The sequence below is a fragment of the Microcebus murinus genome, chromosome 2 (genome assembly GCF_040939455.1).
Source record: "Microcebus murinus isolate Inina chromosome 2, M.murinus_Inina_mat1.0, whole genome shotgun sequence".
NCBI lineage: Eukaryota > Metazoa > Chordata > Mammalia > Primates > Cheirogaleidae > Microcebus > Microcebus murinus.
The window spans coordinates 102,806,704-102,826,121 of record NC_134105.1 but is presented as its reverse complement, the minus strand read 5'-3'; the positions used below and the strand labels follow the sequence as shown (position 1 = coordinate 102,826,121).

Genomic DNA, 19,418 nt, shown 5'->3' with positions numbered 1-19,418 from the left:
TGTTCATGCCCAGTCTCCTTCATATAACATATGTGAAATGTTCTGGCTCAGAACACTATTTTGGATGTAAAAGTTTTGGGTCAGAATCTTAAGGGTGAATTTTGAGGGGTAGAAACATACCCATTTTCTATCCCTAAACACCACTTAGGGATAGAAGGCACTAGTGAGGAATGATCTGGGAATACCTACATCTTCATTCCAATCTTCAGTTCCCCACTCCTCTGTTGCAGTCCTCCATGCACCTGGGAATAAAGGAAAAACAGGGAAGTAATTTTAAGTGCCAGTACAAAGCATGTGCAGAAAACAATGTACTAACATTTTTGGCCACCAAAAGTATGACTAGAATTTAGTAATCAGAAGGAATTCTTGGACTTCAGAGGTAGAGAAAGACTCTTTAGAAAGGAATACCTCAGGCCAGGCGCGGTCGCTCACGCCTGTAATCCTAGCACTCTGGGAGGCTGAGGTGGGGGGGAATCACTCAAGGTGAGGAGTTCAAGACCAGCCTGAGCAAGAGCGAGACCTCGTTTCTACTAAAAGTAGAAACAAAAGTAACTGGCCAACTAAAAATATATAGAAAAAATTAGCCAGGCATGGTGGTGCATGCCTGTAGTCCCAGCTACTTGGGAGGCTGAGGCAGAAGGATCACTTGAGCCAAGGAGTTTGAGGTTGCTGTGAGCTAGGCTGACGTCACGGCACTCTAGCTTGGGCAACAGAGGGAGACTCTGTCAAAAGAAAGAAAAGAAAAGAAGAAAAGAAAAGAGAAGAGGAGAAGAGAAGAGAAGAGAAGAGAAGAGAAGAGAAGAGAAGAGAAGAGAAGAGAAGAGAAGAGAAGAGAAGAGAAGAGAAGAGAAGAGAAGAGAAGAGAAGAGAAGAGAAGAGAAGAGAAGAGAAGACCTCAGAGTACCAGGGTTATGACATATAAGATTATGATTTCAAAGCTACTTTCAGTTTTTGTTACATTGGTGGGGCAGGGAGGGACCAGACACTGATCCAATGCTCTAGGCAGTGTCTTTAAGGCCCTCAGCTCTCTGATTTAGTGAGCAATTCTGTGAAATGGCAGCAACCAATTTAAACCAGAACACACAAACTATACCTACTGATCAGTTGTAAGACAAAAAAGACTGCAGTCTTAAGAGAGATAGAACACAAATGGCTGCCACATGATAGTCAATAAGCAGTGGGTGGTTTTGAAATCCAGACTGAGAGTAATGAGAACTATCTATTAGAACTGAATCAAAAATGCATACTCAGCAGAAGTTAAGTTTATAGATCTTACTGGTTTAGATAACTATAAGGAAAGCCCCTATGGACTTGTTCTTTTCAAACGACTATGGATAAGACAGAAAAATCAAGTATAAATGATAGTTACTGTCCTAATCCTGCTTATAAAGAACATGAAATCTGACTTGCCAAGGTCATAACACAGACAATGGAGGTGTACACTCTCCTCATGTTGGGATATAGTTTCTATGGAGAAGCAATCAAATCCCCTTCCACATTTCCTTTATTTGCTACATGTATACATATATTCTCACAAAGGGAAAATGCCCTTTCTTAAGGAATTTTGGTGAGAATTTCTGAGAACCAGGACTCTTTCCTTCAACCAAAGAACACAGTAAGAAACAAGAACTCATCTGTGGAAAGGACAAGAACACCCCTTATTTTCTTCTCTGGAACAATAGTCTATATTGAGTAACTTTTGAAGCCTTCTCTCCAAATGGAAAAAGCTTATAAGAAGGAAAGTCTAGCACTCAGACTTCACTGTCAATGAAGAGAAATATTATAACACTTAACAAATCCATCTGAGATTCTCCTGAACATTTAATAATTTTCTATAGGAAAATGTATTCATTGTAATGACTTGTTAAATGTTAAAACTGTACAAGGGAAATCCCAAACCACGCAACAATGACAATGTTCTCCAAAGTCTAATATAAACAAGTTACAAACCACATTCTTCTCTCCCTCTCTGTTGATATCACATTTTCTTCTCATCGACATCCATCTTACCCTGCTTAAATGCAACCCAGGATGAGTTAGCACTTACAAGCAATCCTAGAGTTAAAAGCGATATGAGATATTATCTAATCTAGGTTCTCAAGAATTTTTTTTTGCATGCTGGTGACTTCAACTGGGATGGAAAGGAAGAATGTAGATACCTACTTGATATGTTTCTATACAGGCTAGATAGTCATATCTAAGAAAGAAAGCTATGTTAAGGAAGCTTTAAGGAACAGTAACATGGAAATGCTCTGAACAACAAATTGGGGTTTCCATTCCATAAGCAGAAAGCAGTCAATGTAAATGTCAAACATTCATTAAATGAACAAACTTTTAATAAAGAAAAGTAGATATAGAAAATGAGAGGAAAAAGGCAAAAAGAGAAAAAGCAGAAAGAAAAACAACATATCCACAGCTATTTCAGTTCATAAAAAGTTACAGAACTCTCTGGGGCAGTTAAGCACCTGGATGTATCATACCAGGAACAATTTCAAATTTTGGGGGATATTTTGACCCCTCAACCCCAATTAAATCAAGCCCTGAAAAAAAAAAGAAAGAAAAAACCCACCAATGAAACTTTGCTTGTGAAGGAAAATGCTGGCCCCCAATACATAATTCCACTATACCTGTGGATATTTTAAGAGTAGGTTTGGATTTATCTTTAAATAAAAGGGGAATTTTAAGTTCACTATCATGAAAACACAAAAAGAAAAAATATTCCTACCATGAAAGTATATTCCTACCATGAACATAAACTACAGAAATTCATGAAGCTATATCCAACATTTCACACTAATAAGATGACAGCAGCACCACATTCAGCTATAAATTAGAAATCAGATTTCTAATTCTATCCTTACAAATCTGCCCCCCCTTTTCTATGCAGTAGAAATAAACACACACTTCACCCTTCCTTGTTTTTCCAACCAGATCCTTGTTGAAGACAGCTAAGGCTAAGAACTGGGACCCCATGACTGACTTTCTATTCCAGACTAAAAACAAATCTCTTAACTTCTACCATCTTTTCTAGTGGCAAATATAAGAAGATAAAAAGAATAAACTACAGCTCAAAACAGTAACTTATTTGTTATCAAGACTGCTATCACTGCCTCTACAAAGCCATCGAGAGATGACGAGCAGTTCTAATGCCTCCAATGTATAGTAAGTTAAAATAGGACATTTTATAGCCAAATGAGAGGGAAATTCAACAAGATATCTATGCTGTCAATAACCCAACATTAGTTCCCAGCCATGGGAAATATTTTTTTTTTTGAGACAGAGTCTCACTCTGTTGCCCGGGCTAGAGTGCCATGGCGTCAGCCTAGCTCACAGCAACCTCAAACTCCTCAGCTCAGGCGATCCTCCTCCCTCAGCCTCCCAAGTAGCTGGGACTACAAGGCATGGGCCACCATGCCCAGCCAATTTTTTCTATGTAGTTTTAGTTGGCCAATTAATTTCTTTCTATTTTTAGTAGAGACGGGGTCTCGCTCTTGCTCAGGCTGGTTTTGAACTCCTGACCTTGAGCAATCCACCGGCCTAGGCCTCCCAGAGTGCTAAGATCACAGGTGTGAGTCACCATGCCCGGCCCAGCCACAGGAAATATTAAAAATGAGTTTATGGTGCTAGCTTCAGCAGCACACATACTAAAACTCGAATGATATAGAAAAGATTAGCATAGCCCCTATGCAAGGATGACACGTGAATTCATGAAGAGCTCCATAATTTTTAAAAAACTATTTGATAAACTATCCTAATGCTGCCAATAACAAAAACACAAAAGAAAAATAGTTAAAAAAATGTTTTTAAATAAAAATGTTTTTAAATAAAAATGTTAGAGATAGCACTTTAATGAACAAAAAGAAGCCAACATTCAGGATCTGACCTTTCTTGTGGAAAGTAGATACTGTGTTTCCCCGAAAATAAGACAGGGTCTTATATTTATTTTTCCTCAAGAAGACACCCTAGGGCTTATTTTCAGGGTTATTTTTTTTTAAGTACGGTACAACAATCTACACTGATTCAAATATAGTTAAGTCATCTTCTTCTAGAACATCATCATAACTCTCCAAACCCCGAATTCTATCCTCAATTTCTTGCAACTCTATTTCCTTTAGAACCATTGGCCCCAATCTCTCAAGTTAAGCAATAGAGCTCTCATGGGGAAGATGAGAAGGGGTGCTCGGTCTTCTTTACCACTCCACGACGAAAACACATGGGTTGTGCAGATAAACTGTATAGCCGCTTCCATCAGTAGGTCTTATTTTTGGGGTAGGGCTTATATTGCGAAAATGCTTAGAAATCCTGCTAGGGCTTATTTTATGGGTAAGTCTTATTTTCAGGGAAACACAGTAAGAAGTTATTTATGCAAAAAACCCTCTTAAAAACACAGAGATAAAAATCACTGATCTTTGAAAGTGAACAACGCAAATTTAAATGGATAAGGAGTCAAAGAGCCTATTTCAGGCCCTACTACTCATCCGCCTTTTATAAAGAAGGATGGGAGTGGGGGCAGGGGGGGAATGGGCATTTATTGAAACCTTAAAATCTGTACCCCCATAATATGCCGAAATAAAATAAAATAAAAGGAAAAAAAAATAAAGAAGGATGGGAAAAAAGCTTCAAGTTCTCATGTTCTAGCTCAGCCAAAAAGAGGAAGGTGACCTTAGTAAGAAGAAAGCACTCCAGAGCCCAGAGGCTGCCTTTACTAAAATAAAAGCAGCACAACCTATCTTCTATCCCTAAACATGTATTGGTATATCCCCCAGCCTAACATATTTTTAAATATTTATACCCTATCCAAATGCAGGCACCAAAATCAGCCAACATTTGAAGCAAGACTTGTCAGTAAAGGAAAAAAAAAAAAAAATCAGCCAACAAAAAAGCAATCATATTCAAATCCCATAATACTCCACACCATACCAAACAGGGGTATTCAACAGAACATCAGAAAGGCTAAAGAGGGTCAGGTGTGGTGGCTCAAGCCTGTAATCCTAGCACTCTGGGAGGCTGAGGACGGAGGATCGCTTGAGGTCAGGAGTTCAAAACCAGCCTGAGCAAGAGCAAGACCCCTGTCTCTACTAGAAATAGAAAAAAATTAGCTGGCCAACTAAAAATGGAAACAAAAAATTAGCCAGGCATGGTGGCGAGTGCCTGTAGTCCTAGCTACTCGGGAGACTGAGGCAGGAGGATCACTTAAGCCCAGGAGTTTGAGGTTGCTGTGAGCTAGGCTGATGCCATGGCACTCACTCTAGCCCAGGCAACAAAGTAAGAATCCGTCTCAAAAGAAACAAACAAATGGGGGGGGGGGGGACACGACAAAAAACAGGCTAGAGAAGAGATTTACTTCTTGCTCAGATATTGAGATTTCCCAAAAATGAAGGGGGAAAAAAAGGAAATTGCTATCTTGGTACCAGAGAACAAATAAACCATGTGGACTTTGGGCCCTGTTCATCTTTACAAGTAGTAGCTTGATTAATCAACTGATTAATTCTGGATATTTTTTCAACAAAGGCAAAGAAAGCTACTCTAACATAAACACTAGGAAATACATGTGGAGCTAACAGCAGTGACATGGTATAATCGAAAGAGCATAAACTTAGAGTATATTAATTCAGAGTTCAAACACTAGCAAATTCATAACTTCTCTTTTCAGTCTTAGTTTCGTCATCTGGAAAGTGATGATAAATAATGCCCATTTCATAAAACGGTCATGTGAATCAAGTAAAATGTGCACATAGTAAACAGCATACAAAGTAATTCAATTGCCATCCCTTTCTCATCCTATCTCTGGAGCCAAACACTATTACTCCACTTTTTTATGTAACTATAACCTCAAAAAAATTATTTTCTTAGATTCTCAGAAATAAGAAATGAATAATAAATGGTCACTCACTCGTCCCATCATCTGGTTCAAAGTGGCCAGTGTTGTTCCACGTATTGCCGCTACTATTGCCATAGTTATCATCAGTATTGGCTGGCTCGGCATAATCAGCTGGGTTAAAGGTTCTGAAAAGAAACAAAGCTTAAAAGAGTCTCTCACCTCTAATCAGCTTCCGTGACTATTAACTCAAAGAGGGCAATCAAAATCTTAATTGTCTCCTTACTAATACAGATCAATCATGGTCCCTTCTATAATCCTATATGCTGTTTACTTTTTCTCATTTATCAGCTACCCAAAAATTCATGGTATAATCTCCACTTATATGTAGGGCATTTTGAGAAATAGCAGGAACATGCATTCAAATGAACATATAACACAGAGGTAATGAGCCAAATGTTAAATGTTTATTCCTAAAAAATGAGCCCTAAGTCCACATTAAAAAAAAAAAAAAAAAAAACAGAGGAAAGCACAAGTACAGTCTCTCACTCCTATTCCCACAAATTATGCAGTTCAGTTTCCCACATTTGGGGAAATTCCAGAAGTCAGCACATCCAGAGTAGAATGGATAGGCCTTGCCCTGGGAAAACCACCTTCATAATCATGGTATCTCCCCTGCCAGGTAAGAATGCACACATCTTTCTGATTAAATACTCTAGAAATCATTCTGATCACATTTTGGTTAAGGCTGCCTGTCATAATTCTTAAGGAAAAAAAAATTAAAGACACAGGATCAATGAAACTTACCCCATTCCTTGAGCAGAAAACCTTCCTCCCCGCCTACCAGAGCCACCTAAAGAAAAGAAAAACAGAGGAAGAGAGAAGTATTTTAGAAACTGATATAAAACCACCTTGCCAGTAGAGGTAGCTCTCAAATAGTAAGTGGTTGATATTATCATATGTTTTTTTTTTCCTCTCAGTCCCTTGTGGCACATCAGCTAATGAAGTAAGACAATCATTACAATTGACAGATTGTTCTCTTGCTGCTCAAACTGCTGGGTCCTAATTTGCAAATATAGTAACACCAGCAATAAAGACTAGAGAAAATGACATATACCTTCCTTCCCACTCTCCACTTTAGTAATCTCTAGTATATACATGATACTTCAACAATTAAGGTAAGTAGAGTCTATATTAATTTGTTTTTAAACAAAGACCTCTAATGAACTAAACAGTAACCTGCTCCCAACATCCATCCCCCCCCAAATTGATCACCTCTGCCTCGGCCACGGCCCCTTCTGCCCCTTTCTGTGCCTCTTCCAGAAGGCCCTCCACTCTTGGTGCCATCCAGTCCATTTTCCTGACCCCGAACTGAAATTAAAATTAAAATTAAAATTAAAAAAAAACAAAAAAACACAGATGGCCCAAGAAGGGTTAATAGGGTATATACAAATAAATGGTATATAATGTGGTGTTGGGAATACAAAAATCAAAGAAGAGAAAATGAACTGGAAGGACAGGACATGAAGGTTACTCAGGGAATGGCATTGAGCCGTAACAGTGAGTTGTAATCAAGTAACTTTACAAACAAGTACAGGGTAATTTTAAACAGGACTGGTGGCTATTGCTAAAAAAGGCTACAGAAAAGAGATGCCAAAGTCTCAGAACACATGATGGTAAGAAAAGCAAAAGGGTGATATGGTTCCTGGGTCCTGCCTAGCAGGGCCCTGTCACATCCCTGGAGTCTAGACATTACTGACCCACAGCTGGTTTTGATAAAGCCCCATGCATACACTCTCGTCCACGGCTGGCACCTCTCCCCCGTCTTGGTGGCCCACCACGTCGCCGACTATAGTCTCTGTCCCGGTCTCGATTTTCTTTGCCTTCCTCATTGGATTCCGTCTGGCCACCATCCTTCTGTCCTGAGACTCCCTTCTTCTTCCCGACCATCTCCCAGGAATGCTAAAAAAGAGTAGAACATTTATGTCTAATCAATATGGACTACTATCAGTACACCAAAGATGAAAGCTGGGACAAATGGCTGATTTAGACATTCTCTCCTCAGCATCCACATCTAGTTTATTTCTCTGTTTTGAGTGTACAGACTAAACCTCAAAACAAATTTTATACCTATCACTGCCAAAAGTAAAGTGCTTTTTGTAGTGGAGGTACTTATAGATAATGGATTGTAGGGATCAATTCCAAAAGGATCACAAAGATCTCCATCCAGCTCAGTCACTCCATGTATTAGTCAAAGGATCTAGTTATTGGTTCTAGTTATCTTTCAAGTATTGTTTCTTGGGCTAAAAAAACTAATCCCTTTGGATTCAATGACCCTCAACTTTTCATAGTTTTATTCGTATCAACTAAACCAAAGAAGAAAAATTTCTGAAAGTTACCTATGAATTCAAAATGAATGAACAGCATTCAGCTCTTGGGTACCTTCTTTAATGAAGGAACCCATAAACTGAGGAGGAAAAGAACTAAACCAACACATACAGAGAGAGAGAGTGAGAGACACACACACACACACACACACACACACACACCAATTTCACTTAAAAGAAGACCAAACAGTAGTCACAGCCCTAGCCCTGAGACATACTGATTATAAAAAGCCTTTCATCCAGGTTTTACCTGCTGTGTTCTCCCTGTATTTCCTAAACCGATATAATCCAACATAACTTCCCCCAAAGCAGAACATATCTATGTTACATTCCAAATTGTAAGAGAGAAAATTTGTGGTAAGGAAAATAAGCTAAATACTCTTCCAAAACTCTCTTCAGGAAAATGAGCTTTACAAATTTAAAGTTTTAAAAGCATGCATATCTTAGTTTATACATATTTTTGCAAAAAACCAATACAAACAAAAAGTTCAAGGACGAACATCAAGAAAGACTATCAGATCTTTACCATCGTATCATCTAACTCAAACAACCATGGCCCTGATGCTCAGTAACAGCTGTCTAATATCTAATCACTTTAAAAAATATAGAGTGGGTATTAGAAGATACAAAATTACTAATTTTCTCAGGATTTATAATAGAGTATGGTCATATAAAAGAGTATTCTCCTTTAAGCAAAGTATGTTTGAAGAATTTACAGTACAAAATATTATGATGTCTAAAACTTACTTCCAGATAATTCCAAGTGTCCTCGATGGATGAATGGATAAACAAAAAGGTGGTACATACATGCAATAGAATATTATTCAGCATTAAAAATGAATGAAATTCTGACCCACGCCATAATATGGATGAACTAAAAATATCATGCTAAGTGAAATATGTCAAACACAAAAAATACTGTATGATTCCACTTACATGAGTTACTTAAAATAGGTAAATTCATAGAAATAGAGGTTACTAGAAGCTGGTGGGAAGAAGGAATGAGGAGTTAGTGTTTAATGGGTAAAGAATTCCTGTTTGGGATGAAAGAAGTAGTTCTAGAAATAGATAGGGTGATGGTTGCACTCACTGTGAATGTACTTAATACCACTGAATTATACATTTGGTTATAATAGTTTTAAAAAGGTTAAAATGATAAATTTTATGTATATTTTAACACAATAAAAAGTTTTTAACTTCAAAAAAGTAAATTTCAAAAAAAAAAAAAAAAGTAAATTTCACTCTGGGAGGCCAAGGCAGGCAGATTGCTCACGGTCAGGAGTTCGAAACCAGCCTGAGCAAGGTTGCAGTGAGCTAGGCTGATGCCACGGCACTCTAGCCTAAGCAACACAGTGAGACTCTGTCTCAAAAAAAAAAGCAAATTTAAAATTATAATAAAGTCAGCTAGGCTTGGTGGCTCATGCTTGTATTCCTAGCACTCTGGGAGGCCAAGGCAGGAGGATTGCTTGAGGCCACAAGTTTGGGAGGCCAAAGCAGCAGGACTGCTTGAGGCCAGGAGTTCAGGATCAGCCTGAGTAAGGGTGAGACCCCATCTCTACAAAAAATTAAAAAATTAGCTGGGCGTGGTAGCATGCACCTATAGTCCCAGCTACTGGGGAGGCTGAGTCAGGAGGATTGCTTGAGCTCAGGAGTTTGAGGCTGCAGTGAGCTATGATGACACTACTGGACTCTATCCTGGACAACGAAACAAGACTCTGTCTCAAAATAACAATAATATTAAAATCCTATCTATATATCCTAGTCTATAATAGTTTACTAAAGTAATTTTTTAAAGAAAGATTAAGTATCCACGTAGGACTCAGCATTTCCTTGCTGCCTATTTTTCCAACCCTCGCTTATTCCACATGACAGTGGGTCATTTTATGCTCACGGTAGCTTCAATTCTTTTTTTCTTTTTAGAGACGGCGTCTCGCTCTTGCTCAGGCTGGTTTCGAACTCCTGAACTCAAGCAATCTGCCCGCCTTGGCCTCCCAAGTGCCAGGATTACAGGCGTGATCCACCACGCCTGGCCAGTAGCTTCAATTCTTAAGTTACAATAACCCTACAGCTAAATCTACACCAGCAACATCCTAGACACTAGACTCAAAACAGCTTTTAGAATTTATGCTAATTTATCTCAAAAACCTGGCAAGTTAATAGAACCCGTCACCTTTCTCCCTCTCCTATGTACCAGATGCTGGCACCAGATGGGTTTTATAAGAGAAAATAATTACTATGATCTTCCCCAAGGCACACTCAGTTTTTTGATAATGATTTCACCCACCCAAATACACCCAATATCCCAACAGCTGACTTTGCTATCCATTGGTTTACTAGTAGCTGGTTTATTTGTAGTATAAACCTACATTCTCCTGCTTGTTTTCCTTGTTGATAGTGTGGAAAGTCAGACTTATAGCACTAAACAGATGCTGGAAGGGGCCTGGTATGGTGGGAGGATCACTTGAGGTCATGAGTTCGAGACTAACCTGAGCAACACAGCAAGACCCTATCTCTACAAAAAATTAGAAAAATTAGCTAGGTGTGGAGGCACATGCCTATAGTCCCAGCTACTCGGGAGGCCAAGGCAGAAGGATTGCTTGAGCCCAGGAGTTTGAGGTTGCTGTGAGCTAGACTGATGCCATGGCACTCTAGCCCAGGCAACAGAGTGAGACTCTGTCTCAAAAAAAAAAAAAAAAAGTATAAGTAGTCCCAGTTCTTCTCCCCTAAAAATTTTTGAGACAATTATTCTAGAGTAAACCCCAAATAAACCAAAAGCACTACATCTTGATGGTCAAGGCAGCAAATTTTCAAATCAAGTCAAATAAGGTAAAACTGAATCTAGGCCTACAGGTAGTCAAACAACTTGTCTAAATTCCAGGGCAAGAAGTCCTCTAACTTTTCCACTATTTCCCATTGTCTCAAGGACACTGACAAACTTCCAGCATTTAGCTGAAGTGACACTGTAACAGAAAGTTGTTATCTCTAAGAATGAATTCTGATATCACAACCAAAGATCAAGTATAAGATCAAATAATAAAAATTATTTTAGGCCGGGCGAGGTGGCTCACGCCTGTAATCCTAGCACTCTGGGAGGCCGAGGTGGGCGGATTGCTCGAGCTCAGGAGTTCGAAACCAGCCTGAGCAAGAGTGAGAGCCCGTCTCTACTATAAATAGAAAGAAATTAATTGGCCAACTAATATACATAGAAAAAATTAGCTGAGCATGGTGGCACATGCCTGTAGTTCCAGCTACTTGGGAGGCTGAGGCAGCAGGATTGCTTGAGCCCAGGAGTTTGAGGTTGCTGTGAGCTAGGCTGACGCCATGGCACTCACTCTAGCCTGGGCAACAAAGTGAGACTCTGTCTCCAAAAAAAAAAAAAAATTATTTCAAAATGATACACTGCTTATTTAGAAAAAAAATAAAGTTCTCTAGTAAGCATGCAAGAATATACCAAAGGTTCATAAGGCAGTGTCCCTGTTCTTAAGAGGATTACAATTTGGTACAAAGACAAGCACAGAAACACAATTCTCATTAAGTGGGAAGGAGAAAAGGTAAAAGCAATTTGTTTAAATTCTAGGGAAAGAGGTCCTCCAAAATATCCCCTACCATCTCTAGGGATTATCAACAGACTATAAAGCTTGTTTCTCTGCTATCTCAACAGAAATAAGTTCAGACAATGAAATAATATTGTGCAATGTGAAGCTGATATTGATGGGAATGTCCTGAATTCATAATTGAGTATAGTTAGTGACTTTGTTCAACAACAATAAAAAAGGTGAGCAGAAATCTTCCACCAAGGCTATCATATAGCACCTCTAACTCAGTCTAAACCAAGCCTTAAAAACAGTCCCTAGCCTGGAATGAATAATTTATTCCAGGCCAATTAGAAGAGACTGATTTCACTTGTTTTCACCTATAAACATTTTCCCCATGAAGAGGATGTAGTGCACATAAATTTTAAGTATTTGCAAGCTAAAGCAAATGTCTCCAAGAAAAGTTCCCTATGCTACTTGAAGAATAAAATACTTTGCTTTAAGGTGAGTTATTCCACTTGCTATTTTTAGAATATTACAAGCCTCCCAACCCAGGACCCACATTCTAGAACGCTTTATTAGCACTCTACCGTATCTGGGTTTCCTTCCAGCAGAACATTGATGGCTCTGTTGACATCGCCATTGCAGTCATGCAAAGCAATCACACATTCATCCTGGTTCTTGCCTGTAATATCAATCAACTGAAAGAGAAAAATTAGCAACCATCAACAATAAGCTTAAGCTCATACTTCCAATGAAAGGAGACTAGGTGAAGGAAGAAGATACCAGCTGAGTCTGAAAGAACCAGGCTTAAAAAACAAAATATATACAATTTATCTAGCAGGTTTTCTGGTTTTTACTGGAAACCCTCCCTCCTAAAAAAGTAGGATATATAAAATTTTGGTATTCTATTTCCAAAAGCAAAATATTAATACCTGTGGTTTACAGGTGGGGTCAAAAGTATTTACAAAGCAATCAGTTAATCATCAAGTAGATAATCAAATCCTGACACACAGAGGCTTCAGCATTAACATGAATTTCCAAATTTCCTAGATCCACAACTGCTCAAAGTTGCTATAAAATGGCATCAATAAAGATATTCAGAAAACAAGAAGTTAAAATTAAAATCTCTTTGAAAAAATTTTCTATCAAAAGGCCGGGCGTGGTGGCTCATGCCTGTAATCCTAGCTCTCTGGGAGGCCAAGGCGGGCGGATTTCTCAAGGTCAGGAGTTCGAAACCAGCCTGAGCAAGAGCAAGACCCAGTCTCCACTATAAATAGAAAGAAATTAATTGGCCAACTAATATATATAGAAAAAATTAGCTGGGCATGGTGGCCTGTGCCTGTAGTCCCAGCTACTTGGGAGGCTAAGGCAGTAGGATTGCTTGAGCCCAGGAGTTTGAGGTTGCTGTGAGCTAGGCTGACACCAGGGCACTCACTCTAGCCTGGGCAACAAATTGAGACTCTGTCTCAAAAAAATAAATAAATAAATAAAAGGGTATAGTAGGCCGGGCACAGTGGCTCACGCCTGTAATTCTAGCACTCTGGAAGGCTGAGGCGGGCGGATAATTTGAGCTCAGGAGTTCTAGACCAGCCTGAGTAAGAGCGAGTTCCCATCTCTACTAAAAATAGAAAGAAATTAATTGGCCAACTAAAAATATATAGAAAAAATTAGCTAGGGATGGTGGCACATGCCTGTAGTCCCAGCTACTCGGGAGGCTGAGGCAGGAGGATCGCTTAAGCCCAGGAGTTTGAGGTTGCTGTGAGCTAGGCTGACACCGTGGCACTCTAGTTGGGGCAACATGAGTGAGACTGTCTCCAAAAAGAAAAAAAGGTATAGGAAATTAGACAATTAAAGCATTTATTTATTGGCCTAACCTATTTTATTTCAGATCATAATTCTTTCAATAGAAGAAAATATCCTGGTGGGCATCTGTGTTATTCAATTATGCCTTAATCCTGGTATCTTTTACCCATAGCTTACAATTAGTGGCACACTTACTTGTTTCACCTTCTCCTCAAAGTCAGCATCATTATGGTCCGAAATCATCTGTGCAAGTCGAATTTGTTCCGCAGTGGCCTAGGCATTGAGATTAGATGAAGAAAGCATAATCAGGAGGCAACAGTTTAGAGAAATAAGAGAGGTAGTCAATCTCCACTCTCCCCACTGCCCCAGTTTCTTTTTCCTTGTTAAAAATGACCAGTAGGCCGGGCGCGGTGGCTCACGCCTGTAATCCTAGCACTCTGGGAGGCCGAGGCGGGCGGATTGCTCTAGCTCAGGAGTTCGAAACCAGCCTGAGCAAGAGCGAGACCCCATTTCTACTATAAATAGAAAGAAATTAATTGGCCAACTAATATATATAGAAAAAAATTAGCCGGGCATGGTGGCACATGCCTGTAGTCCCAGCTACTTGGGAGGCTGAGGCAAAAGGATTGCTTGAGCCCAGGAGTTTGAGGTTGCTGTGAGCTAGGTTGACGTCACGGCACTCACTCTAGCCTGGTCAACAAGCAAGACTCTGTCTCAATAAATAAATAAATAAATAAATAAATAAATAAATAAATAAATAAATAAATTTGACAAAACAGTAAAGCTGTTATTATTTTACTCTACAATTCCAAAAATGCAGAGAACTCTCACCAGTGTTCATAAGGACTTTCATCTATGAAACATCTGTCCCTCAATTCACATTAATGTATTCACAAAGTCATGTGTAAACTGTTCCTATTTCTGCAATTACCAATGCCACTCTCCTATTCCTGGGGCTGAGAATACCACAAGGTTTGGTCTGACCATAAATAACACATCTTCTGAGTATCCAGTATATGTTAATAAGACAGCAGGAATTTTATTGCCCCAATTAAGTACTAATTTCTACTAGAAATTCACTTGGAAATAGAGGTGAAAGAAAACCGCATAAGGGAAAAGTTTTAGTCTTACATATTTATCAGGCCATAGTCAAATATAAGTAATTCATCTACATTAGGTACCAACCAACTGGTTGGTTCATTCACATTAAGTCCCAAACTGGTTATGGGAAACAGATCATATCTAAACCAAACTTAATACCCAAGAGGTTAATTTATTCCTTAGAACCTAAAACTGAGCAATGCTCTAAGGCAGTTGTCCTCAAACTACGGCCTGCGGGCCTGCCCGCCTTAGGACATTTATTTGGCCTGCTGGGTGTTTTTGCCACAGCTGCTTGTCCTGCTTAGCAGCCGACTTGTCCCGGGCCCACAGTGCACACTCCCTCATGCACACGCCCCAACAGTCTGAGGGCCAGTGAACTGGCCCCTGTTTAAAAAGTTTGAGGACTCCTGCTCTAAGGTGTCTCATTTAATTTTGAAGTAATACAATGAAGATGCCAACTCCTCATGGGAAAGGAAAAATCAGGTTATGGCCTCAATGAGACCAGAGAGGAAGATAAAAGATAAGTCAGGGGAAAGAGGAACAAAGGATAAAATCTGGAAGGGGAAAGGTGTCAAGACAAAGGTTGGCTAGAGATGTCAAGGTGAAAGGTCTAGGAAATAAGAAATGTATTATTATAAAATGGCTTAAACGTAAGAAGGGAAATGCTATCTTAGAGATATAAAGCACAGGACCCATAATAAAGCACTAAGCCTCATAATGCAGTATTAAACAACAAAAAAGTATTTTGCATTATAGCATGTCATAAACAGTTATCAGGCCCTAAGAAAAAAAAATAAAAAGAGTCAAGAACTAGAAAAAAGAAATAAAGAACCTAACTCAACAATGCAAAGCACAGAATGATGCTGTAATGAATTGAAACCAATATCAACCAGCAATGCTACCCATGCATCCATATCTCTTGGGTTCTTTACCTGTGGCCGCTGCTTGTGCTGTGTCTGGTTTTGGTTTTGAGGTTGTTCCCAGTTTCCCCGGGCTCGGTTAGTGCCCACCGACGTCATCATTTACAGTATATACAAATAACAGTATTTACAAGGTAGAATACTGAAAGATTAAAAAAAATAATTTAGGTGTTAAATGTAGTCAAAATCTGTTAACATCTTTCATCAGCACCTTCACCATCACTTTCACTTCTTCAAAGGAACAAACCAAAAAGATTCTATTCATGCAACATAATTAGTTGGATAAATTCCTTAAGGAACTAATGGCTGTTAATCCATTTTTGTATAACAAAAAAATATATAAACTAAAAAAAGTGATGGACTTTTTAAAGTTACAGCACAGTTTGGTTCTCTATATGCAGGTTTTAGGACATTTAGCTATCTTGATTGTAAGCAAAAAAACAATGTTAATAATCAAATGTCTATGTAGGTGAAAGTATCTGAAATATCTTTGACAGAAGGAAAGATAATCAGCAAAGCCTGGAAGCAAAAGTCTTCCAGGAAGGGGATTAGTCTATACGCTAAAGAAATATTTTTAAATATTGTATTCAATCTACCTAAGAAAACAGCATTACCTGCCTTACAACCGTTTTATATAAATTGCATGTGACCTTCATTGCTTGGGAAAGGACAAATTCAAGTCTAGCCTCTTTTCCCTCAAGTTTAATCTCTCTGCATGCTATGGGATTTTTTTAAAAAAGTTAATATCATAGCCTTCAACAGGGGATGTACTAGCCCCAGTGACTTCGTCCAGAATCTCAGTTCTCTGGATAACTCCAACACAATGCTTTTACAGCTGCCTCTCTTAGTCTCCTAAGACCACATTTTCAAGAAACCAGAATTGCAATTACCCTCCACTACTCACCTTAATATACAGGGAATCCCAAATTTGTCTCAAACCAAAAGCATCTAGCACAAAGTTTTATCATCTAAACTTGAGACAAGCTGGCAAGATGACTTAGTTGAGTTTTTAAAGAGAGACAGAACACACAGGGCCTTCCCAAAACCAGAACATAGTTTTTGTTATAAGACTTCTAAAGCAGCAATGATTCTACTGAATTCAAGTTCCCTTTATTCATACTTATTTTTAATAATGCAATCTCAGCTGCTGTATTTAGTAAACAAAGAAAACATTCATCATATCATGGAATGCTCAAAATAGGAGTTACTTTGCAATTTATTGTTTTATTCCCTTCCAAAGAGGAAAAGGTTATACTTTCTGTTCAATATTTAATTTTTCTCATTAATGAAACTTCACACAGGGTATTTCTAGACAGAAGACATTGCTGGACTTAAGGGAGAGACAGGAAAGGCTTCTAAAGAAATATGCAAGGATTAACTATTAGGCAAATGAATTTCACCTGACTGTTTCTTGGATGTCAGAGAAAGCTATCTTCCCTGTGGATAAATTCTTCACCAAGTGTGTCAATAAGTTGCATAGGTCTTTGTTTTTTGATGTGGTCATTAATTAAGAGTTGTACATTCTCTATCACCAAGAAAGATTTTTTAAGGCAGCTTCAGAGGTAATTTTTAACCATTACCTCTGCCCCCCAACACACGTGCACACATAGGCCTGTAAATATTTCAAGCTAGTACAGGATTATTTGCTACACAGTAGTCCATTTTCCCATGCTGGCTTTACAGTCACATTTCAATATTTAATTTACAAAAAAACAAGTGTAGTTTAACCAAGTACCCCTGGATTCAAAATCAAAGAGAAAAAAAGCAAGTTAAGACAAGAAAACTATTATGTTTTTAAATTGGCCCTAAACTGAAGTTTTTAGTATGTAGTCATTCCAACCCACCCCTGCAACTTACAAATATTGACTGCTTTCTACTCCACATGTGATATCAATTTGTGAGGATGAGTTATATTGCAGAAATAAACTGCAAGACTAGCTATGTGTGACCACATATCCCATACCAGTCAGATGTAAATATATTAAAATGTTATCTTGAAAGACACACAATTAACAAGAAAAAAAAAAAAAAACCTCCTGATTACTCTTGCTATTAACATCTCCCTCTTACAAATGCTTTGAAAAGTGTGACTATGAAAATTTTACCATCTAGGTTGTAACAACACTGAGCAACAGGTCAAAAGTAAGGATCTGGGATGGATCACTTGAGGGCACAGAATTAGTAGCCTTTTAGTAGCAGAGACACATACCCAGAGTTATCACAGTGGAGGTGGGAATCTTGTTACTTTTTCTTAGAAAATAAAAATATTTAAGAGAAGTGGGGTGAGAAATATTGGAGACCAAGGAAATAGTGCAGGTTTAAATGCAGGTTTCAACACAGGAGTGCCCTTGACTATTTCTTGAAAACCAGCTACTTAAAAAAATAGCCAGAGAAATTTTACTGAAAAAAATAAATAACAAGTATTTATTGAGTATCTACTATGTGTCCAGTACTTCAGGAAATACAAAAGCAATATAACTTGGTTGCTGCCCTCAGAGAGCTTACAATCTAATTTAAGAAACAATTCAGAAACTCTGAAGCTGGACTGGGTTGGCTAAGGATTAGCTACTTCTAACAGAGCAACTAATTTCCCTAGATTCTTTGTTGAAATGGCCCTTGCATTCCCTTCCCCACCACCTTGAATCTAAGAGTACTGCCCAGGTAGGACACTCTTAGTAAGGAGAGGCTTTAAAAACAAAAAACAAAACAGTACATTTTTAGGCCTTTCATCACTAGTTTATGTGCCAGCAATACTTCCCATTCACAAAGGAAACAATCACTGGGATAGTCTAATCTTTAAGGACAATGGTGTAGGATCTCAAAGCAGTTTTATCAACTGATACAGTCAAAATGTTTTAATTCTCTAGTAATGTTGGTTATCACTGACCCCCATTACCTCCCAGCAAGTCACATCAGATATCCCCAGAGCAGGAATATGTGGGGGTGGGGAGGATGAAGGGTGGACGGAGAGAGGAGACAAAAAAAGGATTTCTCCATTTAATAATCAGGGAGAGTCTAAGGCAAAAACGTTAACAATAACAACAAAAACGCCTGTTACTGTGGTGTTTTTCTTTCCACAACATCCTACACCAGACGTGGCTACATTTCAAGAATGGTGGAAAAGGAGCAGTCTCCTGTTTGTGACATCAGTTTGCAAAGCGTTTTCAGGCGTCCACAAGGTGAAGGGTCTTCAGAAATTTGGAATTCCTGTCCCATTATGAGAAGAGTGAACAAATACCCCAGTGCTCTAGTGACGTCCCTTAAGCGTAATGCACCCTATGGGGGCCTCCGTGTCCAGCTTCCCAAATAACATCATAATTGTTTCGGGTACCCAAAACTACAGTATAAACAACAGGAAGCAAAAGACAGCAGCAAAAATATATTCTAAGAGCTGGGTTGGTGAGAAAAGAGGGAGGGTAATAAGAGGAGCTGACAAAGAGGCTGGAAACGGAGAGGGGACGCAAGCCCACGCGTGGAGGATGGGAGGCTCACCCCCCTCAGCGCCACATCGGAAACCCACGGGGCCCATCGTCTCACTACCTCCCACCCGAAACAAATTAATCCTCCGCACTCCAAACTGAGGGCCACATGGGGGAGTTTGGGGCAGCTCCACCCTATCGCCTTCTCTCCCCCCCCGCCCCCCCGCCGCCCCCAAACCAAGCCGGATCCGGATCAGAGAAGGCCCGCAGGGGGCTGGAAAGGGAGGAGGCCCTCTCCTTCTCTACAAGCACTGGCCAGGGTAGAGAAGGCCCTACCTCAGGCAGAGCCCAGGCCTTGCTCGCTCGCGCTTTTTCTCGCTCTCCCCCCCGTCAGGCTCTAGCCGCATGCCCCCCCCCCACGGCTGCCCCAAGCC

General features: G+C 39.3%; 1 protein-coding gene and 2 non-coding genes across 28 annotated transcripts in view; 1 reads left to right on the top strand and 2 right to left on the bottom strand.

Moving 5' to 3' along the window:
- UBAP2L (ubiquitin associated protein 2 like) overlaps nt 1-19,418 on the bottom strand; it is a 46,259-nt gene that overhangs the window by 26,435 nt on the left and 406 nt on the right. For 13 of the 26 annotated variants that reach the window (XM_012791208.2, XM_076000174.1, XM_012791214.2 and 10 more), the window contains exons 2-9: nt 15,578-15,707; nt 13,740-13,817; nt 12,329-12,439; nt 7,612-7,780; nt 7,094-7,189; nt 6,626-6,671; nt 5,894-6,006; nt 190-242 (exon numbers count right to left, since the gene is read on the bottom strand). In XM_012791208.2, the coding sequence (XP_012646662.1) occupies nt 190-242; nt 5,894-6,006; nt 6,626-6,671; nt 7,094-7,189; nt 7,612-7,780; nt 12,329-12,439; nt 13,740-13,817; nt 15,578-15,667 (756 nt within the window). In that variant the 5' untranslated portion in view covers nt 15,668-15,707. Of the gene's footprint in view, nt 1-189; nt 243-5,893; nt 6,007-6,625; nt 6,672-7,093; nt 7,190-7,578; nt 7,781-12,328; nt 12,440-13,739; nt 13,818-15,577; nt 15,711-19,320; nt 19,412-19,418 lie in introns of those variants that run through there. The other 13 variants (XM_012791205.2, XM_012791206.3, XM_076000169.1 and 10 more) reach the window with 4 other exon arrangements.
- Nucleotides 3,621-3,727, top strand: LOC142869737 (U6 spliceosomal RNA). Its single transcript, XR_012918308.1, has one exon. It is a non-coding gene; the product is annotated as a U6 spliceosomal RNA (small nuclear RNA).
- On the bottom strand, nt 6,339-6,508 carry LOC142869625 (U1 spliceosomal RNA). The gene has a single exon (XR_012918220.1). It is a non-coding gene; the product is annotated as a U1 spliceosomal RNA (small nuclear RNA).